General features: G+C 44.2%; 1 protein-coding gene across 1 annotated transcript; it reads left to right on the forward strand.

Annotated features, from left to right (window-relative positions):
- On the forward strand, window positions 1–27403 carry FAXC (failed axon connections homolog, metaxin like GST domain containing). The gene is made up of 6 exons (XM_029997246.1): window positions 1–351; window positions 958–1093; window positions 6409–6605; window positions 13500–13717; window positions 18680–18796; window positions 20397–27403. The coding sequence occupies exons 1-6, from the start codon at window positions 77–79 to the stop codon at window positions 20678–20680; spliced, it is 1227 nt and encodes a 408-aa protein (XP_029853106.1). The 5' UTR covers window positions 1–76; the 3' UTR covers window positions 20681–27403.
- Window positions 27404–27939: the final 536 nt, after the last annotated feature.

Consider the following 27939-nt stretch of genomic DNA (forward strand, 5'->3'; position numbering starts at 1 on the left):
GGGCCGGGGCCGGGGCCGGTGCCGGGAAGGTGGGGGGCTGCGCGGTGCGGCGGGGGATGCGGGCCCCGGGCGCAGCATGCTGTGGGGGGTGGGCCTGGCGGCGCCCCGCTCCTGCGTGGCGGACCTGAGCCGCAACCGCAGCCTCTCGCTGGGCTGGTGCGCGGGGCCCGAGGAGCCGCCGCCCGCCCTCTATGGGGGCGAGATCGTCGCCTTCCCGCTGGCGGGCGGGGGCGCGGGCGGCACCATGGCGGCGCTGGGCTCCGACTCCTGGTGGAAGAAGACGCTGTACCTGACGGGCGGCGCCCTGCTGGCCGCCGCCGCCTACCTGCTCCACGAGCTGCTGGCCATACGGTGAGGCTGCGGGGGGGGCTCCCGGCCGCGGCGGGGAGGGGGGGGGCCGCAGCGGCGGGGCCGGGCGCCGGGCCCTGGCAAGAAGCGGTGGGCGCGAAGGGCGCCCTGGCCGCCGGGCCGAGGCGGCGCTGGGAGAGGCCCTCACCTGAGGGGAGAGGGCGTTGCGGCCTGGCGGGGTGGTTCCTCTGCTTCACCGCGGTTTTGCCGCTCGCCCCCCCCCCGTCCCCGCGCTTTATTTCTCGCCCTTTTCCCCCCCGCTTACCCTTTGCAGCCCTGCAGGAGGCGGCTCTGAAGAGGTGCCCTGCGCTCGCCTCCACAGGTGGCCCCGGGCGGCCGCGGGGGCCGGCAGCCCCCGTGCTGGGGCGGTGCGGGGCTCCGCTGCTCTCGGCGCTCTCTGGCGCAGGGTGAGCCGAGGCTGCTGCCCGCCACGGCGGCCCCGGTGCTTCTGGCTGGCTCCGGAGCCGGTGAATCGAAAACCTGCAGCCGCCCGTTAAGGGAGGACGCGCGTGTTGCCTCGGCCAGGGTTTCTCCTTTGTGTATTCAACGTACTGACGTATCGTGCACCTGTTTTTTTTTTTTTTTTTAATTCTGTTTTCTTTTTGACAGGAAAGAGCAAGAGCTTGATTCGAAAGATGCTATCATCCTGCATCAGTTTTCAAGGCCTAACAATGGTGTTCCAAGTTTATCTCCATTCTGTCTGAAAATGGAAACTTACTTGAGGATGGCTGATTTACCCTACCAGGTACATTGTGCAGTTTTCCTTTACATTGCGGCTCGCTATAATTGCATGAAATGGCAAATAGGCATCCTGTCTCTCCTCCCCCCCAATCTGTCTCACCCAGGGAGATGTAAACATACGCCTACAACTAGGTGGGTACATCGACACTTTTATGTCTCCGGTTAAATTTGGTGTATAACCTTTAAAGATATGACTTGAATAACATTGGTCTGGAACAGCTCTAGATTTAACTGGCAAAGCTAAATGAATGTTAGAAGCTAACTTGGCTGGAAATGCTGAAGTGGGAGAGTAGCCTGGAGTTTATATAATGCTACATAACACCCCAAAGCTAAAGTGTAACATTATTTGGTCTTTGAATTTCACTATGCTAAAGAGATGAAGATTAGGCAGCTGCAGCTGCTCATTTTCCTGGAGGGTTTCTCTCTGGAGCTCTCTTGGGAAGGCGTTCTTGCCTTTTGCTTCACCTCCCATCGCTGGTGCTTCCCCTCCAGTGAAGGAGGACAGGATTGCTTTCAGAGGTCGTGAATACTGCTCCTTAATTGTGTCTGGGTGCATCCAGTGCCATCTTCCCACAGGGGATGAAGCCCAAGCTACTCTGGTGAATGAAAGCCAGGAGAGCAGAAATTTGAATCTAAGCAGTCTTGCCTGTTAGCGTCAGGGTTTAGTTGTGATGCTGCGAGTCTGGCGCATGCCTTGTTGTGGTGTCGGCAAGCTGTACAGCATACAAGCTCTTTGAAACATGGGACGGATTTTTTTCTGTTTGTGTGAAGCATTGAGTGCATTTAAGATGATACAACAGTGGTGATAAATATAACGATCTTGGGTAGAAGAAATGTCTGTCTTTTTTTCTTCCCCCCCCCCCGATGTAAATTTGGCATCTTTCTTCACCTCAAAGAGGCTGAGCTGTGGGTAGGTTGCGTGCTCACCCCACATGGGTTCAAGTCACTTTTTACTGCTGCATACCAAGATGTTAGGAAGAATATTTCATTTATGTCCAGTGTTTTACAGAGGAAAACCAACCATATTACAACTTTTTTTTTTACACATTTGTGGTTGATATTGTATGTGATTAAACTCCTTTACATTGGAAGTGAAAGAAGCTCTAGTTAGTAACATTTTGGTTAAGTCTTTAAAAGACTGAGTTTAATGTTCATTGTCTTGAGATTTAATGGTACTTGAATCAGATGCTTCAGAGCATTAAATAGGGAGATTTCTGTCCTGTGGGATATATTTTCCTCACTTAGGTGTACAGAACCTGCAAGATACCGAAGTTTGAACATGTCATTGGAGCAGGAGGACTTTGCGCACATTGCTTCTCTGCCCAGGGTAACTTGGGTAGTAATTGCACGTTTGAAGGGAAGACTATTTTGAGATCTGTTTTCTTTCTAATGGCAGTTGATGCAGTTCAGAGGTTTGTGATGATCAAAGTGGAGAGTAGTTAAAGAAAGCTGCAGTATAAAAGATGGTTGTCACAGGATATGGTCACTTCTAAAAGATAGCACTGTGCATTTGTGCGGTTTAGGATGGAGTCGTTTAGACAGCTAATGCTGTGTAGAACTGAGTCACCTAGCTTTTCGGAGAGAGAGGGATTTCCAGATGGTTATCTTCCCTTTATTTTCTGTACTGAAGGTCAGCATTGCTTTTTGGTGTTGCATCTCTCTCTATCCCTACTTGCTAGCTGTGAGCACACTAAGCTGGCGTAGGTCAGCAGGACCATCAAAAGCAACAGCCCTACCTTCAGTGGCTCCCTCTTGTCCCTTTCTGCATGTTCTTTTCTGTGCCAGATCAGGCTGGGCCAGAGGTGGCCGAGTGGGAGCCATGAAGATTTAGTTTGGTTTTAACCCAGCTTGGTTATCCACATGCTCCATGGGGGCCACACTGCAGGAGCAGGAATGGGTCCCGTGGGTGCTGGGAATGCCACGTTGCTGCTTTTAGCTGTGCCAGATTATACGGGCTTAAGGTGTTTGTGGGGTTACCGACTCTATGTAGGGTTTTAGAGATCAGTTTGGTGGAGCTGAGCTTACGAGCTGAGGATGCAGCTTTTTTTTCCAGAAGTGGCAGATGTGTTTCTGTCCTTGTGTTAGGAGCGTTTGGCTCCGGCAGGTGGAGAAAGGCATGCATGCTGCCGTGGGATTAAGTGGTAGGGGAGCAGGAGGTAGCAGGAGGGGAGCCAGCAGGCAGCACTGTTCTCAGCTGGAGTTACGAAGTTTCCTGTACTTGGACTACCTGGAGACTTTTCTTTTGTTCCCTCGTGGCTGTGTTACCTATAGGACACTGTAGGTGACAGAGACAAGCGACGGCCCTCCCAGTGGGCAGTGGGGTGGGTGTGTAGGGGGGGGTACGGCTGGACGCAGAAGGAAACACCTTGCTTCCCTGCATGCTGGTGAGGGCCGTGATAGAGAAGCGATGGCACTCTGGGTGGCAGCTGGTGCCGGGGCCCTGCCTCTGGAGACTAGCTGTGGTCATTGCCTTCCCGGGGAGGGGATGCTTTGAAGGGAAGGTTGTGAAACAGAGTGAAGAAAAGGCAGAGGGGTGGTCAGACTGCTTTTACTCTCTCAATTCCTTGTGTTTATTATAGTGCATCAGACTATTGAATAACGTGCTGCGTGTTACACAACATGCTTTAATGGCATGTGAGAAGTGGACTTGGGTGATGCATTCCTACCTTACTACCATCTGAATTTCTCCCAACAGATGCGCTCTTGTAATGTGCTTATATTTTCTTGAAACTGCCTTTCTAGGTGCAAGTTCTCCATCAAAAATAATTCGGGCAGCCCCACCCCAGCTGGGCTGTCAATAGTACCTAGCTGTTCTTTCAAAATATTTGATGCTTTTCTTGATAAAGCTTGCTTTGAAAGAGCCCGTTCTGGGTGCTTCTGGAGATCGTTTGGGTGTTCCTTGATTCCTTCAGGAACATGAAGACCTGAGCGTTTATGTAATCTGATAAGTAATTGGCACAGCAGAAACATGCTGTTTTCATGCCAGGTCTGTGAAGATGGTAGCCTCCTTGGGAAGAGGCATGAATAAAAGTAAAAGCATAAGCAGCAGTAATTGAAAATGTGGAACCTAATTTCTTCTAGATAGTACTATATAATTACCCCAGAAGTGCCCTATGCCATTCTGTTTATAAATTCCTCTGTAAATGAGGTTCTGGGGAGCTCTTGTTATTGTTGCTTTGCAGGCTGCAGTTCAGTTAAATGTACTGTGAGGTATGAGGGGATATTTTGCTGGGTTGTTTTTGGTTTTTTAATGATAATACCACAGCTTTTCACTGCTTTGCAGGGATAAATATTGATAAATATTTGATGGCAATTAGTAGCAGCCATAAGGATACTGAGGTTTCAAGCCTAAAAGTACCCATTTGAGAACAGTGGATACAAGAACAGTGTGACAGATTTGTCAAGAGACCAAGGGTTTTCTCAGGTCATTGAAAGATGTTTCCTGTTTTGTTTGATAAACTGTATGTATTGAAACATGAAGATCCTGAGAAGGTTTTTTTAAGTTTAGGTAAACCAACTTTCCTATAAGAACTTTAGCTCTTGCTTTTTTTCTGGGTTGCAAATGATATGGACTACTGTAATTGCAATATGTGATAAACAGATCTTCAAGTCTAGTAGCTTCTGCAAAACATCAGTGTTTGTACACAAGAACGGAAATCTCATATTGAAAGGGCTTAACAAAGATTAAGCCAGCAATGCTCAGTGCCATATAGACACACTATGTATGTAGTTCCAGGAAAAGCTTACGATTCTGTATTAAATTCATAATGAAAAATTATGGAAACCTATCAAGTCAGTCTGAGTGCTGAAACAGCCTTTTTGATGAAGGAAAAGTCTGGAATGTGGAAGGATGGGGTAGTGCTCTCCTTTGTTTCAGGTGTTCAGCAGTTTCAGAGTTTCTTCCGTGGACTGGGCTAATAACTCCCACGTCACCCACATGTGCAAGCGAGGTAGATTCAGTTGCTTTATTCACCCATGCAGGGATGCAGGAGATGAGACATTATATAATCTGGTGTCCCTACCATGCTATTTGGGCAGAAGTCCCAGAAAAGGCTACAGCCAGAAGGCATTGTTTTCCCAGCAGTGCTACCCGTGTTGTGTGTTTTCATCCACAAGGGAAGAGCCTCCGGGAATGGCCGTGTGTTAGTAGTGCATTGCACATCTGTGTTTTGAGCGGTAGCCAGGATGTTGTGCTCTCAGACTGAGCTGGAGGCGCATTCTGGTGTATGCTCCCTGCTGCGAGAGGACCTTAATCCATCTTTAGTGGATTCAGGAAGGATAAATACTTGAGACCCAAACAGGTTAGTCCAGAACTGCTAACCCTAAACCTCCAGCAATTGGGAGCTAGATCCCAAAATGCTTAGCGTGACTGCCAGAGACTGAGCGCTGAGCCTTTATGGTTTGGCCTTCTGAGCTAGGTTTTTTCATTCACTAAATAACAGGATGTGAGGGTGGGAATCGCAAGAAAGGAAGAAAGCTCTGCCTTCAGGGGTAGGAGAGAATTGAAGTAAAATGTCTGATCGCGTCTTGGAAGCCAGCAATTCTTCTCGTGTTTGTCAGAGGAGAGATAAAATCTCTAATCTCTGTGTTTCACCTTCTCTAACTGTAAAATGGGGAAAATACGTTGCTACTTCTGTGTGAGTGTTATGCTGAGCAGATGTACCAGTATTCGGCGATGCACTAGTACTGTACAGGTGCTGGGCTTTCGGAGACCCAATTGTAACAAGCGTGTATGTAGAGGTATGAGATTTCTAAGTTATGAAGTTGCAGAAGCATATGTAAAGGCACGTTTCCCTCCTGCTCAGTGAGGGAATGATATGTCTTTCTTTATATGGTTGTGATTGTGTGTGTTTTATCCTTGGAGGTAATGCAGCTATCTGAGATAGGTAGTGAATTAATCTTTATAAAGTACTTTTAACATGAAAAGTGCTGCTCTGTGGAACAGCCAAATTTAGTTGTGAGTCCTGTGATTAAAAACTTGTTTAGAATAACTGATTCAGTGTTTGGGAGATTTGAGCATTTCCAACCCTTAAATAACCTGGATACTTAAATAATATTACATCACATGGGATCCAACATAAAAACATATACCTTGCAAGACCTGGAAATAATTTTATCTGAATTGTCATATAGGGTAAAGCTGTTGCTCTGATTGAACAGCTACCACTAGTCTAAAGTATTAATTAAAAAAAAGTTTGTTGGATAATGTTGCCTTTAAAAACACAGAAAAATATTTAAAAAGCTTTATTCTCATTGAAACAGAACCTGAAGGGCCTTTTTTGTCTGTCTGTTTGTTTGTTTACTTGCTTTTTTTCTTAGAACTATTTTGATGGAAAGCTTTCCCCTCAAGGGAAAATGCCTTGGATTGAATACAATCACAAGAAAGTGTCTGGCACTGAGTTCATTATTGACTTTTTGGAAGAGAAACTTGGAGTGAATTTAAATAAACACCTTGGTCCGCATGAAAGAGCTGTTTCCAGAGCTGTGACAAAAATGGTGGAGGAGCACTTCTACTGGTAAGCTTGCATGGCGAAGCTGGCTGCGTTCTTGTGCTCTCAGGTCTGCCCCTCTGCTTGTGCCTGGATGTGGATACTTATTTTCTCTTGCAGAAAGCTTGGGTACCCAATTATTAATTTCACAACTCTCTTCACCCTAGAAAACTACTGCTTTCTGTGTACGCTAGTATGACCTGGGGGTAACTCCCCTGAGAGTTGTGCTGTGCAGGCAAGGTAAGGAGACAGGCTCTTTGCCTGCAGCTTTGCAGAACGGAGCAGCAGTGCGCTGTTCCTCTGTCCTGTTTCATGTGACCTCCGTATAGAAACAGCCTCGTTAATAAAGAGCAAAAAATCAAGATGGCTGAATACATTTGTGGTTTCGGGGGGGAGGGGAACAAATCCAGCATTCGGCGTGAATCCAGAATATTGTGTTCTTACAGTTACTGATTTTAATTATCTGTGTGTGCGATTATAATACGGATTGTTTCCTTTTCTGTAACACAGGATACTCCTGTTAATGTGTATTGCTGGCAACACTGACAGTAGATAGGATACAGCATTAGTCACAGTATCCTGAGAAGCTGAAGTATGTATATGAATGGAAAACATAAATATAACCTTGCTGGTACTTTGTGTTTTACTGACACCTTTTAAAATAATACTCCCCACTTTACATTTCAGTCCTTTTTAAGTGCCCTTTCCAGTCTGGATTCATAGAAGTAGCAGGTGGACATGTATCTTGGATGCTGCATTGGCTGCCTCAGCAGGCACAAGGCTTTTTCCCAGTAGTTTCCTTTCTAGCATGCATTTAAGCCCTTGCTGTATTAAGTCTTGCATTTATGTTGCACTTTTTTTCTTCAAAACAATATGTGATTTAAGTTGAATGCATTTATGTGCTTTTTCTTTCACCTTGTGATCGAAGATGAGCAGCAACATGTGTACATATAGTTCTTCAAATAACTTTTAGTGTTTCCTGGGAGCAATTTTAGCATTCAGGAGGCAGATTTAAATGATATGGTTGAGAAATGTAATCCCTGCCTTCCAGGAAGCGTGACCTTCACCAATTCTACCCATCTGCAGTGCCATAGCCTCAAAAATGCGACTCAAGTAGCCTGCATATATAACTTTTTTTTGTTCATTTTTCCCTCCTCAATTATTATAGCTGCCAAAGGGAAGATGAGGCCTTTTAATCCCCTAATGCTCCATCTCCTTGCCTTAGTGTCAGTTGTTTTGCGGTCCATAGACTTAACTGCTTTAAATGTAACATTACTGATGACAGACTTACACTGCTGTTGTGTCTCAATTACAAATTGTGCTTTCCTCTGTGAAGCTGTTGTCTGTCCATCCAGGCTCCTTCTGAGCTGACTCAGTGCTGCTGGGCATGACATAGGGGAGCATGGGGGACAGGCGTTGCAAATTCAGCTGCTGACCCGGGGAGATGACATTGAAATGGGTCGACAAAGCTAGACCAAGTAAGAATAGAGATGTGCATGCCTGGCTGTATATGCCTGTTGCCTTTCCTGTTTAGTCACATGGTTGAGTTTCCCTAAGGCATGTATTTTTGCTGCAGTGTAGTAAAACATCCAACTGTAAGTCTTACTGTATGTCCCTGCTGTGTGGCTGTACCAGAGGCTTGCTGTATTGGTGAGGTTACACCATGCCAGTTCTCTGTACTACACAAAGCCTGAGCTATGAGGCATCACAGTTGTACCGCTGTAATTCCTGGATAATAACTTTAACCGTTCTGTAGTTACACCAAAATAAAATCAGGCTTTAGCTGTGTAGGGCCGCATTTCTCCCTGACAGCATTGCATCTGTGGTTGTGGGATCCCTTCACATTGGTCCTTGAACCTGCCCACTTCCCACCAGAAGCTTAGCATTTGTTCATGGTGTCCTCAAGTCCCATGGTGAGGAATTTGTAACAGTGATTGCCTTTCTGCAGAATAAGATCTATAAAATCAAGCCTCCAAAGCAGTGATATAAAATGTGATTCATACTGTTTCATTGCCAGCAGCATGCAAAGTAGCTTCATGATAAATAAGTAATATTGTAGTACATTTATCGAACAAAGAAGCAAAGTACATCCTGTGGTGTGCTGTCTCTGGATGGAACTAATCCTAGTGGGTGCTCAGCATTTCATCCTGAAATGTTTAGCTTTTGCTGACGTAATTGCTCATCTTCACCAATTAGTGCCTCTTACAGGTAGAAATTGCTGCTCTGGATGGAGTTGAGAGCAATGCAGGGCTGTTGGGAACCTCAGCCTCTAGACACCCTGCCTCTGCCCCAGGCTGCTATGTCTGGCAGGGGTCAGGCAGACAGCCAGCAAGCGAGTGTGCCTATTTTTGTGCAGGGATTGGAGCATATCTCCAAGATGCACCAGATGCAGGGAAGAGATGGGAGTGGACCAATTTGTGGCTCTCTCCCTGGGTCTGGTGCAGACCTTTGTCATGTGCTGAAGGGTTGCCCTGGGTCGCCTCCACTGCCTGCAGCAACCTGTGGGCCCTCAGAAACCAGTGGCGCACCCACAGCCGACTTAAGGACGTGTTGAGTTTTTGGTGTATCTGCAGCACATTTGTGGGATTGGACCTCTCTGTAAGATGGGTTGAGGACACCTGATTCTCATGTCCTTCTGCCGCTGGCACGCTGGGCTCGGTGGCACTGCCGGCATTCAAGCCAGGCAGGTCCTGGTGCCTGGAGGGCTAGCAGTCCCTGCAAGGTGCTTTCTGGTACTTTAATCTCAGGAGAGGGGTCTGAGATCAGTGACACTAATGTGCTTAGTGAGAACCTAAAGCCTTGAATATGCAGCTTAACAAATTAACCTGTTAGATTGGTTTAGCTGTATTGTCAAACACAACCTTTGTGATTTCTAAGTGTGTGTGTATATATATATATATACACATGTATATATTTAACTCATTTCTTGCTTTGTCTTTCAAGAAGACTGTGTAAATATCACTTATGTGATGAGTGCTTGAAGTACAGGAAAAGCATGGTATGAGAATACAAATGAATCTGACTTTGGTAGGTATTCAGACTTGCCATGTATTAAACATAAAATATGTTTATAATATAAATATGTTTAAATACATCAAGCCACTTGTAAGAGCGATGTCTCTCTTGCTATTAAAAATGATGAGGCTTGAATGCCACTGGTGGCTTAAAAGCCAGTTGCTCTGGGAAATCGCACAGCAGGTGGGGTTTCTACAGCTGATTGTGGAATGAATTTGTTATAATCCTTTTGTATATCTAGAAATTCCAGTCTGCACAGGTTCAGATAGGAAAAATAACCCCCAGTTTACATCCTTGTGAACACCTCCCCCTCACCTTGATGTTCAGACGGTTTGGGGATAATCAGGCAAGCCGCTGATGGTGAGTCACTTTCTCCATCTCCTCTCCTGATTTATGTATTGAGGCCAAAGCTGCTGTTACATTTAGACTTCAGATTTGCTTCACCCCTGCAGCATTGCTCTTTAATGTGTTATTGTTTTATTTATACTCTGAAATTTGTACAGATGTGCTGGCACAAATGGGAATGTTAATGTTTCCCAAAACGCTCAGTTCAGGCCAATATTTAAAATAACTGTCATCCTATAAATACTAACCGTAGTTTAAAATGTATAGTTATGCTGAAGTACGTTATGTAGACGACCTGATTTCTGGCATTTCCTAACCTTTTGTAATGTTGGTAATACTCTAGTAATGTAGTCTGAGCAGAGGGGTGATGGGTGGGATTAAATGCAGAGCAGCATGTTTTGGTAGGAAGCACAGATTAATGAACCTTTGAATAGAGTTATTTTAACAAAGTGCTTGTAAAGCCAGCTTTAAAAGTGCTTTAAACTGTCTCTCTGAATCCGAGCCTACTTTTTTCTTTGCTTTTGTGTGCTCAGAAACATAAAATTTTAGAAGTAGACTCTGTGGTTGTCTGTTTAGCTGCCTTCATTGCCCATGTAAATTTGAGATTTGGGACATGTGACAACTTTACTCATTCAAAGTGACAAGCAGATGTCTAAGATTGTGCTTGACAGTTTAGCCTAAAGAGGATTACCTAAATCCTGTGCAGTTCTGCTCTTCCTGCATTGCTCTCCTGATCATTAAACACTTGTTTGATTTCTGCCTCTTCCAGACCCAAAGACCTTCACCTCCAGAGCAAATGAGTGCTAGGGAAATGTATTTGTACTTTAAAGTATAGGCTAATTAGCTTTGTGGGAAACCTTGTTCATCCCATCTCATGAAATTAAAACCATCCTGGATGTGGCTGCTCATTCTTGGTGCGGTGCCAGCTTGTTGGTGGGGTTGGAGTGAACAATAGTGATGGCAAGTCCATAGGGCCAAGTTAGTTTTGTGTGACTGGGGTGACTTTTAAAAAATGCTGCAGCAGAGTCTCCTCTCTTCTTTTTCCATTTTGTTTTGGCTTCTTTTTTCTTGTTGTCCCTCCCTGTGGCCAGGCCTGTTGTCCTAAAGCAACTAAGTTGTGTTGCAGAGTTGCCGGGTGAAACCTGTCAGGTCCATGCTGGGGAAGGAGGGTCTTTGCAGTGAGACACACAGCAGTGCTCTCGGAGAGCAAGTTTTTCTTAGCTTATTCAAGTAATAAATAATAATTTACAGATATAGATAGTATTTGTAATTATTTCCCAGTGTTTGCATCAAGACCGGAGTTTTTCTTCCTATTCAGAGCTGTACCTGCCCAAAGGACCTTGTCCTTTCCCAGGCTTGTGAAATATGACTACTGAAACATTGTGCTCTGTGGAGCGCCCTTATGCTTTCAGCCCAGTCTTCTTTCCGTCCTTCTTAAATCCTGTTTTACCTTTGTTCCTGGAGTGAGGCAGTCTTGCACCACATCTTCTAGCCAAAGTTAATACTTTTGGAGTTTCAGTAGCCGTTTACTCCTGGGCTTGCTGGCTTCATGTTGCCACTTTTGAGCTGGTGCCTCTCACTAAATCTGGCTGTGTTTCAAACTCTGCTGTGCTGAAACCAGCCTGATGACTTGAGTTGATCCATCCATTTTGAAAAAAATGATTGTGCGGAACACCACCATTCAAAGAGTGGTACTGAAGCGTGTGAAACATCAGCAGGGTGCTTTTGTCATATTAGTACAGTGCAAGAGGTTGTGGAGAAGACTGTTGGGGATAAAAGCCATCAGAAACATAGCAGGTGCATTTTTGTTCTTGCATTTACTGTTCATGCATTTGCAATAAAACCTGCACTTGCCTCACTGTTACTGACTTTAGTGAAATCAATTTGAGCTGAAGGCATTGTCCTGCAGTAGACAATTTTTAATAGAATTAAAAAATCTTTTACCCACTCTGGTGGGAGCATTCTAAATTTGAGCTATAAGTGGATTTTTTTTTTTTTCAGCTGTCATGCCAAATATTTTCCTTTTACCTCATGATATTAGTAATTCAAGTGAAGAATCTGTGGAAACCTGAAGCTTAGAACATTTTCATGGTGTAAACGTACTTGTTCCCTGATGGTAGTGCTGAATTCAGCTGCTGTTCGTGACATACAGGAGTTTGATAAAACATACATTAAAAAAAAAATTCATGGGAGTTCTCCAGGACGTACTGCTTTATTTATTTATTTTTTCTTTCTTGAATTAGGCGATCCGTATCAGCACTAAGGAAATTAGGTGCAATTAGAAATATGTACAATGACAAAACTGAAGTCATATTCCAAACTAAAAAAATGGAGCTCCTATCATACTGGAAATGAAAACATTTGATTATTAAGTTAATATAATTGTGTACATGAAACTTGCAACTTTTGGTATTTTAACTTTTCAATCTAGCATCACTAGTTTATCATGTCTCCATGAGCCTGTTTTCATATGTAAATCCACTTTTAGATTTTTCAGTTTGGAAATTGCTACAAACATAATGGAATATAGGTATCAACTCCTAGTGTTTCTGAGATCCTGTTGGCTTCATAGGTTTGTCATGTTTACTTTGAGATGTCTTTAGCCCTTTTTCCAACATCCCTTGAACTTGGTGACAAAAGTGATATGGTCTTCTTGGTTTCTTGGTTATGTCAGGAGATGCTAGATGTTAAAAAAGTTAATGTTTCTTTTTTCATAAATTTCTTGAGTAGTGACAGCAACAAATCAATTTTTTGTTTGCCTACAATATTAGCAAAGAACAAAAATTCATGTAGGAAACAAATTTCAGCTGGTAAGACAAATTTTTATAAAAAGACCTTTCAAAATAATATATTTGCCATTCAATAAAGCTGAAATACAGCCTGAAATACAACAGAGTTCTTCAGAAATATATCTCTCATAAAATCAATATTTTGGAGAGGAAAAAATACAGTGGAAAACCAACCCAATAACAACCATCCCTTCCATTTCTTTTATTTTATTTTTAAAAGATTGTGTCATTATTAGTTTCTGAGGAGAGCAGAGATCTTTTGAAAAACGACTGCTACAATATTTATGTTGGGGCAGAGTTACTGCTTGGCTAAGTTTCAGCAGTATAGAAAGCAAGGAGAACAGGTTGGTGGGAAGGATTGGTTTCTTTGTGGGCTGTTTTGTTGTTGTTTTCCCCAGGCCTGTGCAGTCAATCATCCTGAGCTAATAAATCCTTTTGGCACTGCAATTTGTTACGCGAGTTTAGCAGAATTCTGCAGCTTTTATTTTATATTTCAATGTGAATCTCATTTTCCCTTGAAGTGAGTCATGATTTACTGAGAGAATAAGCACTGGGCAGTCTACATAAGTATGGCAAAGCCAGTTTTCTCTGTTGTCACTCTTTGAGTTGCATCAGGGTCTACTCTTTACTGGAAACTACCTCTCCATCAGGGCAGTGAGCACTCAGCCTTAAGAAAGCTTGCTGCCTAACCTTTGTGTGAGCCTTTGCAGGGTGGTGATGGGCTGCTGATGGAAGTATTGCACTGCTATAACTTATTTTCGCATCCTTCTAGGACTTTAGCTTATTGCCAGTGGGTGGAAAATCTTCATGAGACGCAAAAGATGGTTTCACTTTTTGGCCCCTTCAGTGACTTGCTGAAGTGGATTCTCTGCCATCTGACCAAAGGGATTGTGAAGCGGGAAATGTACGGCCATGGCATTGGCCGCTTCTCGGAGGAGGAGATGTACACGCTGATGGAGAAGGACATGCGGACTCTAGCAGGCCTCCTGGGTAACGTACAGCGAGTTACGCGTGTTCTGTTTGTTCACAACCTGCTGTCCACAGGATGAAATTGACTGCGAGTGCTTTCTGGCAGCTTGGTCACATACACAAATAATCTCATTTGTCAGTATGTAGAGTCCACACTGCTGCTGTCGTTCAGTGCCACCCTTGCTCTGGCAGGGACAGTGTTCCTTTCCCCACTGTTGGCTACCTAATTGTGTCTCCAGAGGGGTAAATGGCTTTATTCTGTGAGCACCCAGTATGTGTATCTAGAGGAGCAGAATGTGGCCTGCAATTTTGGAAGAGCATTTTGCTATGTGAATTTAGGAAAACGTAGTGTTTAGTTCTTCAGATGAAACCTCTTATTTATATATTGGGGGGAGCGGGTCTTTGTTGTATTTGGTTGGTGTTAGCAGCTTTATTCAAAACTTTATTCAAAGCTGCTAGTAGGAGATGGGTGCTGTGCCAAAATAGGTGGTTTTAGGCTGCTTGGTTGTCATGGGTGGATCTCATAGGGTTAGTCTTAAGGTTGACCTCAACCATGAGGTAGAACCACGAGCCTCATTTCTGTTTTGTAACTCAGGCTGAAATCTGCACTGGAGCTGTTTATGCTGTGCTTCTTGTCTTGCAGTCTGCTGAGAGCTAACCATATTGTGCTTCTGTGTAAAGTTTGCATTTTGAGGAATTGGTTTGGGGCAGATGGTCGCTTCCCTTGAGCTTGTGTCTCTTTTGTGCAAGGAACCAAGAGAGACGGTATCTGTGTGGCTGCTTTGTTCCCTGTTACGATTGCTTTAAAGAGGTGGCTGAGTGGAGGGGTAGGAGGGATGCCTCCTTGCCCTGCACTCCTGAGGGAGTATATATTATAGTGCACATGCTCAAAGTAGGTAAGTGTGGAGTGGATGGAGGGAGCAAGGTGAGGAGAGCCCAGCAGAAGGCAGAAACTGAGTGCTTGCTGAGACAGGGAAGGAAGAGATATTTCTGGACTTCTAAGATGTTTTGGAAACAAAGATATTTGCAGAGGACCTAGATTGGGCTGTTTAGAGTTTTCTATAACTTTTTTCTGAAACAAACCTGCTGTATTGCTGGATTGGGAGCAAGGTGGAAAAAAGACATGTGATGCATGGGCACAATGGGCAAGGGGGAGATTTGTTGACAGCTCCTCTTGGGTCAACACTTTCTTATGCTGCATTTTGTTAACAAAAAAAGTTACCGATTCTAGTGCCTCTTCAAAGAAAACCTGGTTTTGGAGCTTAAGAGGTCGTTTTTCTTTCTGGGGGAGGGAGGGAGCAGCTCATTTTAGAAGAGGTCTGGGCACATCTGCTGCACAGCTGTGGCCAGCTCAAGTGCCCTCAACTGTGGGACTACTGTTGCTGTAGCTTCAAAGTTGGCACTGTGTGGCTCCATGCATGTTGCAGAGAGGAATAGGGTTGGGACAGGAGCTGGAGCAAGTTCAACCTATGACTTGGTAGCAGGGGTTTTATTTTTACTTCCAGATTACTGATGAGAATGTTGTGCCTTGTGTACTTCAAAAAACCTTGATGGGCATCTGCTGTATTCCTGTTATTTTACTACATTACCACCTGAATATTGTACAATTTTTTTTTCATCTTCCCCTCTGAAACAGATGTCAGATTAATCAGCGTGCAGTTGTGTGAATCATTATATTTGCCCTTTTGATTATTGGTGCATTTGTCTGCTTTTCTACAATTGCCTTGATTTTTCATTAACACCAGCGTGTTCAGGTTTTCTCCAGCCAGCTGTTTATGGTTGGGTCTAGTAACTGTGGCCTCCGGGTAGTAGCCTGGGATGGGGACAGGAGGTGGGATGAGGACTTCTAGCCTGACTGGAGACTCTCCCGTTTCACAGGGTGAAGGAGAAGGTGGTCAGTCAGCTATTGCCAGCACAAAAATCTTTGTGAGATTCCCTTCCACATATATGTGCCCTTGTATTTTCCCAGAAGAGAAAGCAGTTGGGATTTTGGCTGTGAGAGGGCTATCTTAAGAGCTTAAAAAGGATGCCTATCATGCAGAATAGCTGCACATACCAAGCTGTAGCTGTCAGTCATCAGGCATATCAGATTAATGTTCCCCATTTTTTAACAGAGACCATTCCCACAGGAATAAGAATAACTTTTAAATTCCAAGAGCTGCAGAGCTGCTTCCAGAGGATGATAACTTGGCAGCTGCCAGGTCTTGTGACACTCGTTTTGACATTCCTAGTCACATCTTGGATGCTTTTTTTTCTTTCTTTTTCATTTCTGAGAATCATTTTTCCTTCTCTCATGTACCTCTTTCCCTAACAGACTCTACCAGAACTCTTACAAAAGAAACTGGAACTAATCCTCCTGTGATGAATCAGCCTGCCCTGTTGGTATCATCTTGCTCTCTGTCCTGCAGTCTTTAAAGCACAAATGTGATTTCCTGGTGTTGTAGTAGTTTACTACTGCTTGGCAGTAGTGTAAGGAAGTGGGGGGAACTGGGTATGTGAACTAGCAATAATTAAAAATATACATTTTGGTAATTATTTAAAAGATGCAAGTGAGTGAGCGGTGCCCATAAATCTGTTGGTGCCTTCTCAGCTGTCTGCCTCCCTCAGGCTTTTGGGTAAATGGGGATTTTGAGCAGGGAGTTGCAGGGCAGCAGCTGCCCGAACTGGCTTTTGAAAAGCATTTGATGTTTTGTGGAGGGCAGGGGTGCTCAGAGCACAGCGGTGGGACTAACCTCAGTGCAAGCCTCTAATGCTAGTTGAAATGCCCTGCAGCAGCCTGCATGGGCTGTACATGCTGCTGTGGAAGGGTGTAGGTGTCCTGCTGGCCCCTGTCTCATAGATCTGTCTTTTGCCAGGGTTACTTGAAGTAGTGCTGAAGTAGCTGCTTTTTAATCCTGTGGTGCATGCGTTCTTAAATAGCAGGTCTGTGTGCTGTCAAATCCCTGGGCAGTACAAATTTGATCCAAGTCCAGTGTGACCAGGTGGTTGCATTTCTGTTGGATTAGCTAGGGGATGCAGCGAGGTGTTTGAGATTAGCACAATGGCAGCCTTGATGTGACAGGCGCTGTGTAATCTGGCGTAAAACTAGATGCTGAGAGATGGTATCTGGTCTGTCAGAAAGTCTTCTGGAAAAAAGTTGTGCTGGAAGTTTTGGGAACAGATTGGAACTGGTAGAAAGAAATGTGCTCAGAGGCTGTGTTATGCAGTGCAGGGTGACCTAAAACCATATTTACAGTTTTACGGAGCCACAGCTCTATTTCCTCCTCTTCCCCTTTGTTGCCACGCACCTGAAGGTGCAGGTGTTGTGCCTGGGGAGCCATTGTGTTTGCAAAAGAGTGAGATGGTTCAGCCCTCGCTCACTGCCTGCCTTAGTTGTAGTGAGATGGAAATGGCAGTATTACTTCCCAGCGCGACATTGCTATGGATTGAGTCTCAGAACCAGTTGTGTGGTGCTGAATTCCTAGTGTTGGCATATAACTGTGGTTTGGGGACCAATTTTTGAGCTGTGTTTGAGATCAATGAATGCTAGGCATCAGATAAATACTGAAAAGACACAACATTTACTTTGTATGTGGTTTTCAAACAGTAGATTGATGCAGCTGTGAAAGAGCTGGAGAGAGTTAACTCCATGTTAAAATTACAACTGACAGGCTAGAGGAGATTATTGTTACTGGTTATTCCTGAGCTTTGCTATGCTACAGTACAGGGAGATGACAGTATTCCTTGTACCCTACTCTGGAATTGGATGCATTTTACTGCTGGACAGTTTTTCTAAACTCACTCAATAACTCTAACATTTAATAACTTGCTGAATTACAGGCAGCTTATATTGGGCAGGGGAACAATGTCCTGGGGAGATGGGATAACTGGATTTGGAGAATTCAATTACATACCACATTTCACAGAGGTTTTAGCACTTTGGGCCAAGGCAGGGACAGTGCAACCATCTAACCTGACCTCTGCAATACTGCATGTTTCACCTGTGTGCCATATGTGCAGTCTTTGCTCCAGGTCTTGTGCCTGTGATGAGGAAACAAGTTTATACTGGATGTTTCTTTGCAAACGGTGGCTTTGAAACATGATTTTCTTCCCTGTCTTAGGTAGTTATCCATCTGTTTGTGCTGTGGTGGCCACTTAGGACCATCATGGCATTGGGGTGCCCAGAGAGGTAAGCAGAATAGCGGTGTGGAGCAGACATGCCACTCCTCTGGACCAGGCCAGTCCCAAGCGGCTGCTGTTTCACTTGCCTGCCAGCATGCCTGATGTGCCTCTGTTTGATCCCTGCCAGGTAGAAACCAGTGTTTGGGGGTGGGGACACCACACTGGTGGTGGGTGAGAGTTGCTGTTCACTCCTGCCTGCAGCTGTGTCCTCCTGGAGATGCAGGTCATTTTGGAGCAGTCACTGCCAGTCTGACTGGTGCATTGGTTTCAGCCTGAACAAATGGTGGGAGAGGAAACCTTTGGGTACAACTTTCTTTTTTTTGTGTGATCAGATGAGTTACCTGAAACTGGATCTGCACACGTGAGAGATACAGGGTGACCAGCTTCTTTCAGCAAGCGCATTCATGATTTTTAACCATGGCTGAATGATTTTGGGTTTGCACCAAAGGAGAAAATCATGCTTTTGGGCACCTGCTGGCTGTAGAGAAGATTTTAAATGCAGCAGAACTTGTGCAGTGTGTATGCACTGCTAGCTGTGATGAGTGGAGGTTACTTGGCCAGTGGTGGCTCTGTAATTGGCCTAGTTAGAGAAGTGGTGAACACAGGGGAAGCTGTAGTAATGGATTTCACCTCCTGAACCCTAGCAACAGCTTTTGAACTGTATTCAACATTGAATCCCTGTCTTTGAACCAGTGAACCTTTTCAGCTAAATGATTTCAGTAAAAAAAAAATATGCTAAAGATTTAACCAGGGTAAATTTTTTTTTTTTTAAGTGGGGAGAAGGGACATCCAGTTGAGAAATGTTTGCTGTTGTATTCACAGGTGACAAGAAGTACATTATGGGACCAAACGTTTCCACTGTTGATGCCACTGTCTTCGGGCATCTGGCACAGGCAATGTGGACACTACCAGGGACTCGACCAGAGAGACTAATCAAAGGTAAGAAAGCTTAAGTGATCTCTGATGAAAAACTCTTGGTGGCATTTGCCACATTTAAACTTGGAGCACCTTGTAAAGACAGTTGAAGACCGCAGCAGCACTTAACTGCATCGCAGGCTGTTCTTGCCTTTGATGTAGCATTTGTATCCTGTAATGTTGTTTTCTCTTAAAATTCTTGTTTGTTTTCTCTTTAATGTTTTACACGATAATTGTTTCTATTCCTGTACTCGATCTTTTCCCTGTTTAACATAGCAAAGCCTGAATGCCTCTAAGGAGTGAATGCTGGGTAAAGTATGAGAAGACAGAAGCATGACCATGAGCCAAATTCTGCTGAACTGAGTAGTTTCATTGACAGTAGAACTGCAAGGGCTATTGTCTCACTGAAATTACAGCCTTTGCTGTTACTGAAGATGCTGGGCAAGGAAAAAGTCCAGCCTGACTTTGGAGTCCCTGTGTTTTTGCATGAATTGGAAACCACCATACCCCTTCCCTCCACACATTTTTTTTTTTTTTTTTTTTTTCTTTTTTTCTTGTGGCGTGGCGTAGGCATGTGAAAGTAGCCTTGCATCTCTTTTCAGAATAAATCCATGTGGTATGAAAAATGGAAGAGCTAAGGAGGAAAAGGATGGGAAATGGGTGTAAAAGGAATGAATGTGACCTGTAGATCTATTTTGCGCAAGAGAGCTACTAAAGCAATAGTTAGGAGGCATAGACTTGCTCATTATTAAAACTGAGGAAAAAAACACTTGACATAAGGACATAAGTATTGTCTATACAGTTCTTCCCCTTGATGTCTGGGGAATCACAGATAAAATTCTGAAGGGTCCATGGCTTTCAAGGAACACTGTGTTTGTTGAACTAGTTTGTCTCTAATGAAAATAAATAGATAGTAAGAGATGCAAATACCCAAGGAGTATGGATGATTCTCTGTACCCATCCACCTACTCATGCTATTGTGAGTGCAGGTTTCACATACACATTCCCTTTAATATACTATTATTTCTTTGTTCTTTGAAGTTTTTTGTAACTTCTTCTTTAAGCACACTCTAAGTGTACATGTATGTGTAAACATAAGGCATAAGGTACTAAGGCTAGGAACATGAGGGGTGAGCCAGTGACATATAAAAACTTTTAGATGTGAATTTATCTTGCAGACAACGCTGCCATCTGGTGGTGGAAAACCCAAATTAACTGTGTTTTAATAAACAAGTGTGTTGTGTATATAGGATCGAATTCTGTCGTTAGAAACCAAGTTTCTGCAAAATAAGCAAGAATTTTACTGTGCAAAACTTACAGTATTAGTATCTTGTCTTGATTTATTTCTGCAGAGGTTGAATTGGGGATAGTTATTTTGCTACATGAGTTTATGTTCATTCCACTGTAACACTTCTTGTTGTATGTATGTTAATAATATGTGTTTTAAGTTACATGAAAGTTACAAACAGAGCCGCTAAGAGGATTGATGGGATCTTGGTATTTTGCAATCTTTTTGAAAGGAGCCTGCACAATTAGTTTCCAAACAGCGCTAATGTTTCTGCATCAGCAGGTGAGTTAGAGTTGACTGGATGTATTTACTGGAGTCTGTTGTGCTGTGTTGCAGGTGAACTGATTAACCTTGCTATGTATTGTGAAAGAATAAGGAGGAAATTTTGGCCAGAATGGCACCATGATGATGATAACACTCTGTATGAATCTGAGGAAAGCAGCGAAGCAAGCAAGACTTACTCCCCTTTGCAGGACTTCAGTTTTTATTCAAGGACAGAAACATTTGATGAGGAAGGGAACAGTATTTCTCAAACCCCTGACACAGATTACACTGGACACTCCCTCTTTGATTCGGATGTGGACATGGATGAGTACAGAGATCATGAACAATGCAAGTGATGCGTACAAGCATCTCCCATTTTGAAGACAAGCTGTTTCTTGGGATTAGTCTGTTTTCTCCTTCAGGTCAGGAAGAGGTTTATACCAGTTTGGAAGAGACTATTGTGCTTTGACTCAGCTGTCACATGTTACCTGGACTATTTCAACCTTATTTCATTTTGTGTAACTGTTCAGATGGAACCAAGGTAAACAGTTATTTAAAACACACATGGGCAAACTGGAGGTCCAGAGGGCAACAGGACTGTTCAATCTACGTTTTTGTTCATGTTCAAAACCAGATCCTGTAACCAAGTGGGACAGATCTCTGGGAAGTGGAGCATTTGTCAGAGCTGGTTTGTGTTGATATCTTATCTTTATAGGAATGGGTTGAGGACAAAAATGGAAGAGGCATGACTGGCACACCTTTCTCCCATGGAAGAAAATGATTGATGCTGTATTGATTTCGTGGAGTTTTGGGGGGCATTTTATTTGATAGCTACCTGTGCTCTGGGTGCGTGTGTTATTACAGTGTCTGTAGGAAACAACTGCTCCCAGTTCTTTCGGAGGCGGTTGAGGAAGACAGGAAGAAAACATATTCCTACAGAAAGGAGCTTTTTAGTGTTTCTTGTTCTTTGCAGAAGATTGAAATCACTACTCTAGAATATTTTTATTCAGAAGGGAAATGTCAGTTTTAAAGTATAATCTTCCAAACACTCATCTGGAATGCGTGTTGGCCAAATTTCTTCTGTGTTTTCAGATTATTATTATGTTTTTACTTCCTGCAATAGCAGACAACAGCCAGTGGCTAGGCAAGGGTAAAGAATTGGGATTTGTTACTAAAAATCTGGTGCATCTCAGTAGTGGGTGCTTTGTGTTCTTTACCAACAGACATGTCAAACCCGTGATGCCTGTGAAGCGATTTGGAGTACTTCTAGGCATGGGATGCTGTATAAATGCAAGATCTTGGCCCAGGCAATCAAATGCTTTAGAGCTGCCTAGGAAGGTGCTTCCGTGGATGCTGGGCGCTGTGCTGGCTTACAGTGCACAATATCTAAAGCTGATGCATGGGAGGCAGTTGAGATAGGACAGCTGTGTTATCACTGCTGTCTTTGGGGATTTCCAGGTGCTGAAAGTGTGACCAGAATTGATTTTAAGGTGCCTTTGCTAGCACATCCGTGAATCTGGAACCGCAAATCCAGAATGATTGCACAGGTGCTGACATGCTTCGTGTTTGTGTCTCCCTAAATGCAGGTTAGTGGTGAGAATGAATCCATTGGATTTACTCACCACTTTGAAGGTAAACATGTACATCAGTGTTGCTTGGCCATGATTAGTTGGTTTTAAGTAGAGATTAAGCATATAGAATATATAGACAGCTGTGGTATTTGTAAACATGCATATAAAATCAGGTATTTGCCTGCAGCCTTTGGTGGTGGCCCATTTAAAAATATTTTAATTATGACTTTCTCAGTGAGTTACAGTTAGATTAATTGGAATCCCTCAGCAAAATTTTTATAATGTGTTGGTTGTGCCATATGTTCTGGGAGCAGACAGGGCAGACAACTGCTTTAGGATGTTAATTGTTGGCAGTACTAATAGTCTGGAGCTTGAAATAATTCCAGCTTTCAAAGAATACTTCTCTTTCTTGGATCGTGGAGTGTCTCCTGCAGAGGAAAGTGCTTGCTCTGGGGAAACACTGAGGTAGCTGTGGCTCTGAAAGCAGGGACACATGTCTGCAGCGAGTTCCCAGCTCTGTTCATGCATGGGAGCTGCCGCAGCGAGAGCTGGCAGGTTTGGTGAGGTCTGAGATGGGTGTGAATTTGCACCTGTTTCCTCAATTCCCCAGGTATGTCCTTGGAGCCATGTTCCAGTCAATGGTCTCCATTGTTGTGGGCAAGTATCACTTGCAAAGTGAACCAAAATCGAGAAGGAGGAAGGTATCATCCAGTTACTTGGGACCTTTCTTGGTAAACTAAGCACAGGAATAGGGCACAGGAAGATAAGTCTTGGGCTTGAAAGCGCAGAGGTGGTGGCCTGAAATGCTTGTGAAACTTCATAGCCAAGTCAGGGCAGATTCTACCTGCAAGATATAGGTGTTGGTGTTCTGGATAAAAGGCATCCATGTCAAAAAGCTCTTCTTTAAAAACATTTGTGTGTTGGAAATTCTGATAGAGATGTTCTCATTCATTTACCCATGCGTATTTGAAGGCTGTGCTTTCTCCATCTTTTCAGCGCTGGGAGGGTGTGCTTGCAGCAGATGAGTCCCAGCTGTGAGTCACAGTTCTTAAAAGACCAGCCTGAGTTCAGTGGGCCGTATCACCTTTATAATTTTGGTGGGCTGACAGATCTGTCCGTGGCAGTGGCCCTTGCAACATCCCAAAAAGCAGGTTAACCAGAAGTCAGTGACGTCATTTTACCGTCCTGTGCGCAGGCAGCCGGATCTGTATTTTATGTGGCCGCATGCAGCAGTGGGCGCAGAGATGGGAGATGCCAACGCAAGTGCACAGCACAGCCTCATTTGTCTGCCAGCACTTGGAGCTGCTGGCATGCCAGTGCTGCCACACCGCAGCCTGGGGACCTGCACCGAGGATGTAGGTGCTTCGCAGGGCTGCAGTTATGTTTGCACCTGATGTTTTTTGCTTTTGTTTCAAATAACTGGTGTGCCTCAGCAGAGGCTGAACCTCACCCTGACTGACCAGGTAATGGGCTTGCCCCTGGGGAGGTTGAAGAGAGGATTGGAAGGGGTTGCAGAAGGTGAAGCAGCTTTTTGCTGTCGGCTGAGTGTTTCAGGGTGTTAATCGTTGAGGTGAATGTATTTTGTGGCTCATCACATGCCCTCCCTTTCTGAGGGATTACTCAGGTTACTTCAGAGGAGAAGTTAGTTGGCTTTCTCCTCATGACAGCTACTCTTGATAAAGTCTGTGTTTTTGGGTTGGCTGTGTTTCAAACTAGAGGTGAAATTAGGAAACAGTATCTCTTTAGGAATTTATAGGTGTAGTATTTTGTCCATGTTTGTTAGGAAAGCCTTGGGTTTGTTTATCCCTTCAGAAACAAATACTGACTGTTAGACCTCTTTAAAAGGATTTAATCCAAGCTTTTTTCTTTCTTTTGGAAGCTGGTCTTGGTGAAGTGTTCTGGGGTGGGGGGGAAATCTTTAAAAAAAAAAAAAAAAAAAAAAAAAAAAAGAAGCTTTTTTTAACATTATGACAAAGTGGTAGTTCATTTGGATTTGCATGTGGAAAGAGAAGGCGAGTCGTCTTCAAAAAAAAAACAGAACAGATTTTTCTGACTTTCCGAAATTCTACTAGAAGAGCAATGTTTTCTTAGTCCTGCAGTGTGTGGTTTTTTTGTCGTCCCCCCCTCACAATCACCTCTATTTTTTATCTTAGTCCTGAGGGGCTGTACAGAACTAAAAATAGTTGGAGAGCATCTTTACTTCCTTTTGGTGTGTGTGGTTTGTGGGTTTTGGTTTTTTGGTTTTTTTTTTTGTTTCGTTTTGTTTTTTCCTTCCCACACCCTCACTGATCAAAATTGCAAGCAAGTCCATTGTAGGGATGCTGGAGGTCCCGGTTGTGCTGCTGATGGGGGTGAGGGACATGGGGTGTCTCTGCAGCTGTGAAACCTGGGACAGCCGCAGGGTGCCAACCACCCAGCAGGTGAGCTGGGATGGCCGTTTCAAGCTGGAGGTGGAGGATAATGGATGCCATGATGTCATGTCTGAGGTGAAATGGACCACATAAGGTTTTTCCCTGGCTGGGAGTCCCTCCACCGTGGCCAGAAACTCATTGTGGGGCAATGTTAGGAAGGGTTCAGGGACCCTTGTCACAAGAGTCAGATGTCCGTGATGTCTCCAAGAGCATCACAGCTGCCAGCACCAAACCTGGTTGTGGTCCCAGCTGCAGCCCCAGGCTGGTTTTGGGTAGATGGTGGTACGTGGTCCTGGCAGGAGGAAAGCTAACTTGGGGCTCTTCCACACTATCCAGCCCCTACCAAAATAGGGCAGGCAACCCTTGGATGGTCAGGGGGGGAGGCAGCAGGTAGGAGAGGAGACGGTGGGATGCGGGGAGGGTGCCGAGTGGTGGGTCACCACAGGAGGACTTGGGCTGAACCTGCAGCCTGGCTAATGCCACTGCTCCGGCCTGGGTGGGAGCCCTGCCCTGCTCACGAGCTGCTGAGGAGACAGTGCCATTCCTCCCAGTTACTTTGCCTTAAATGCCACCAAAGGCCGTGTACTACCTTTGTTTCCATAGTGCTGCTGTAAGAGAATGGATAATTGGTCTGCTCCTTGTTTGGCAAACAGGAGTTTAAAGCAAGCCCTCCATTTCCAGTAGAGTTAGATTTGAAGCAGTCTGTTGTTTTTTCATGTGAATTGCAGTGTTTGACTGTGTAACACTCTTGTCATGTCAGAAGGGATTCGTTTACCCCTGTTGGACTCATTGGCTCTGTCAGCAAAGCTCACTGTTACCGAGTATGGGAAACAGACGCTGGGATGTATAGGTCCTACAGAAATCCTACAAATGTGGTGCTTGATATAAAAACCAAACCAAACCCGATGTTTCAGAACTGGAGGACTGTTTCCATCCAATTATAACACTGCAAGTCACACATTTTGATCTTTAAAACCTTGGCAATGTCCCTCCAGATCTATATTCTCTTTGAAAAAATATTGCCTGAAATATTTCTGCAGCAACAGTTCAGGCACGAATTTCCTTTTGTCAGTGATGTCTGCTCAAGTAATCATGACAGTTTCATACTGTTTTCATTGAAAGGGCTGTATCTGTCAGATACTAAGCCTTACAAAATATTGCCTGCTGGAAAAGTGTGTTATGTGCAGATTTATGCAGGGCAGCTCACCAAGTGAAATTTCTGTGGCAGGGGATGAATTCAAGTGGGTCTTGTCATTAGATGTTTGAATAAGAATTTGAATCTGTTTTCTGACAAGTAGCTATTTAGCCTAACCCCTCCCATCCCCAAATACTGCAAAGTTATGAATTAGGCATGTGATCGAAATAAAGCAAATTATGCTCTCTAAATGCAGAATTACATTGGATGTCCCAGTAGCTGGCATACGGAAATGGATATACATGGTGTAGGTGTGAGTCATGCCCATACTTGTCAGTGGCCGTGAACTGGAGGAGTACCCAAGTAGTGGTGTTTAATCCTGTGGACCAAGAGGACGAGAGGTACCTTTAAATGACTGCAGTGGTTTTCAGCAGTTGATTAGTGCTACAGGTACTCATGTATGCAATGCTATGCTTCGGGTATTAGAGCTACGTAGACAGCGCAGGGACTCATTTCGGTAGCTGTGGCTCCAGTGAGGCTGTCAGCATGCTGTCATCCCGTGCCCGTGCTGCAGAGTCGTCTGCATCGTGGTGATGAAGGGCAAGGACAAGGATCTGCTCGGGTTTGACCCCTTTCCAGAGCATTGCAGCGAGCACAGCTTTGAGCTTACTGGTGAACGTGGGCCGTCGTGTTCAGCTGGTGCCCTGTTGAGGGAAGGTGTTCCCCTGTACCGTGTGGGTTGCTGGTGGGATTTAATTTTCAGGCCAGTGACCGTAGTCTTCACAGCTTTGTCTCAGTGGAGAAAAGTGTTGCAACATGAATCAGCTCTGTCTCGGTGGTTTGGGGCAATTCTCTCTTTGATGGCCATCGGCAAGGGCTTCTTTTGCGCTCCTTCCCTATGGAAGTACCCTAATGTGAAGTACTTCTCAGCAGATGTTTCTGCAGCTCCCTGAGGAGTTTGGAAAAGAAAAGGGATGTCTGTGTACAGTCAATGAAAACACTCAGTGTGTCACTACAGTGCTAAACTGTTAGTACCACGTCCTGGTTGCCCCACTTCCAGATTTTTTAGGCCAGAGGAGATAGTTATGGGCATTTAGTCTGACTCGTGCATAAAAAGGATTGTAGGATTTCATCTAATGACTTCCACATTCAGCTCAACAAACGAAAGCTGAAATGGAGCATATGCTTCCAGAAGGCGTTCAACTTTTGCAGAACAAATAAAATCCTGTCCTCTTTGAAGCTGCTGATAAGTGCTGTTTGCTTCAGCGGGGCCAGAGTTTCTGACCGAGCTTCCAAGAGACCCAGAATTTACCACTTCTCTTATTCCTCTGTCTAATTATCCTCACCTAAAAATTTGCCTTATTTGGAGCAGTAAGGCAAACAAGATGTGACCATTGTTTTTTTTTAAGCTCTCTAAACAAACAAACAAACAGACTGCTTTTTTAAGCTTCACTGATCGTGTTGATATTCTTACTGGGCACTATGTTTGTGTGTGTTCTTCCCTCACTTCTTTGTTTGTTCTGACAACTAATCTTTCCTGGAATGTACAGGTTTTTATTTTTCAGGATACTTGAAGAATGCAAGTCCCAAAGTTTTAATCACTGGGGTGTGCAATCCAGCAAGAATACAGTATATGTAGATGGGTATGGGGGGAGGGATATATCCAGCTAGCTGCAGTGTACGAGGTTTAACTAACAAAATGAAACAACACATTGCTAATTGAGGACTCTAATACTGTAGCTGCATTATGTTGTTTGTATGAACTTACATGAGACATACATTATTTTAGCACTGTTATTACTACTAGTTTATAAAGCCATATTTAAAATTGTACACTTAATTGTAACATAACTTGAAATCGTGCACTGTGTTGATCCATGTATATATATATGAAAATCTGTATATTTTGTCTTTATGCTGTATGTCACTGGTGTGTAAATTATAACTAATGGATCTAAAATACCTTTCTGCTTCATGTCCTTATTCTGAACATGTCTGTGCTTTCTGTAGAGCTGTGAACTAATGGTGTTCTCTTAAGTGTGAGAACGGGGAGTGCATGAAACTTTAATGGCTAGTGAGTTAAACCTTCATCTCCCCAGGCAAATACTTTAGCCACCAGCATTATTTGCATGGGGTCACTCCGTCACAGCTCGTCTCTCCCCTTGACACTGCACAAAGGATTTCAGGGGGCAGCAGAAGAGGAAGGACTGCACTTAAACTTGGGCACAAGGAGGGGTCCCTGCTCCTCTCTGTTTTGTGGCTACTGCTACCATTGTGAAAATAAATAATCCTGAGAATGGAACTCTGTCAGGAGTATATAAGCTTTAAGGTCTTTGCCTAAAGCACTGTCCTGGCTAGTTTCATTGTACGATAATATTTTGGAAATCTTTCAGGAAGTGCAAGTCCTTAGCCAGACCTGGCATGCTGCCCTGAATGCAGCATAGGGACTGCGTGACAGGAGACGTGGCCTTGCTGGAAGAAACACGGGGCAACGGCGT

This window comes from Aquila chrysaetos, chromosome 2 (genome assembly GCF_900496995.4).
Source record: "Aquila chrysaetos chrysaetos chromosome 2, bAquChr1.4, whole genome shotgun sequence".
Taxonomy (NCBI): domain Eukaryota; kingdom Metazoa; phylum Chordata; class Aves; order Accipitriformes; family Accipitridae; genus Aquila; species Aquila chrysaetos.

Coding starts and splice junctions, on each gene's coding strand:
- FAXC (XM_029997246.1), top strand. CDS start 77: ATGCTGTGGGGGGTGGGCCTGGCGGCGCCCCGCTCCTGCGTGGCGGAC. Junction 6,606..13,499: donor GTGGAGGAGCACTTCTACTG/GTAAGCTTGCAT, acceptor GCATCCTTCTAG/GACTTTAGCTTATTGCCAGT. Junction 13,718..18,679: donor GACTCTAGCAGGCCTCCTGG/GTAACGTACAGC, acceptor TTGTATTCACAG/GTGACAAGAAGTACATTATG.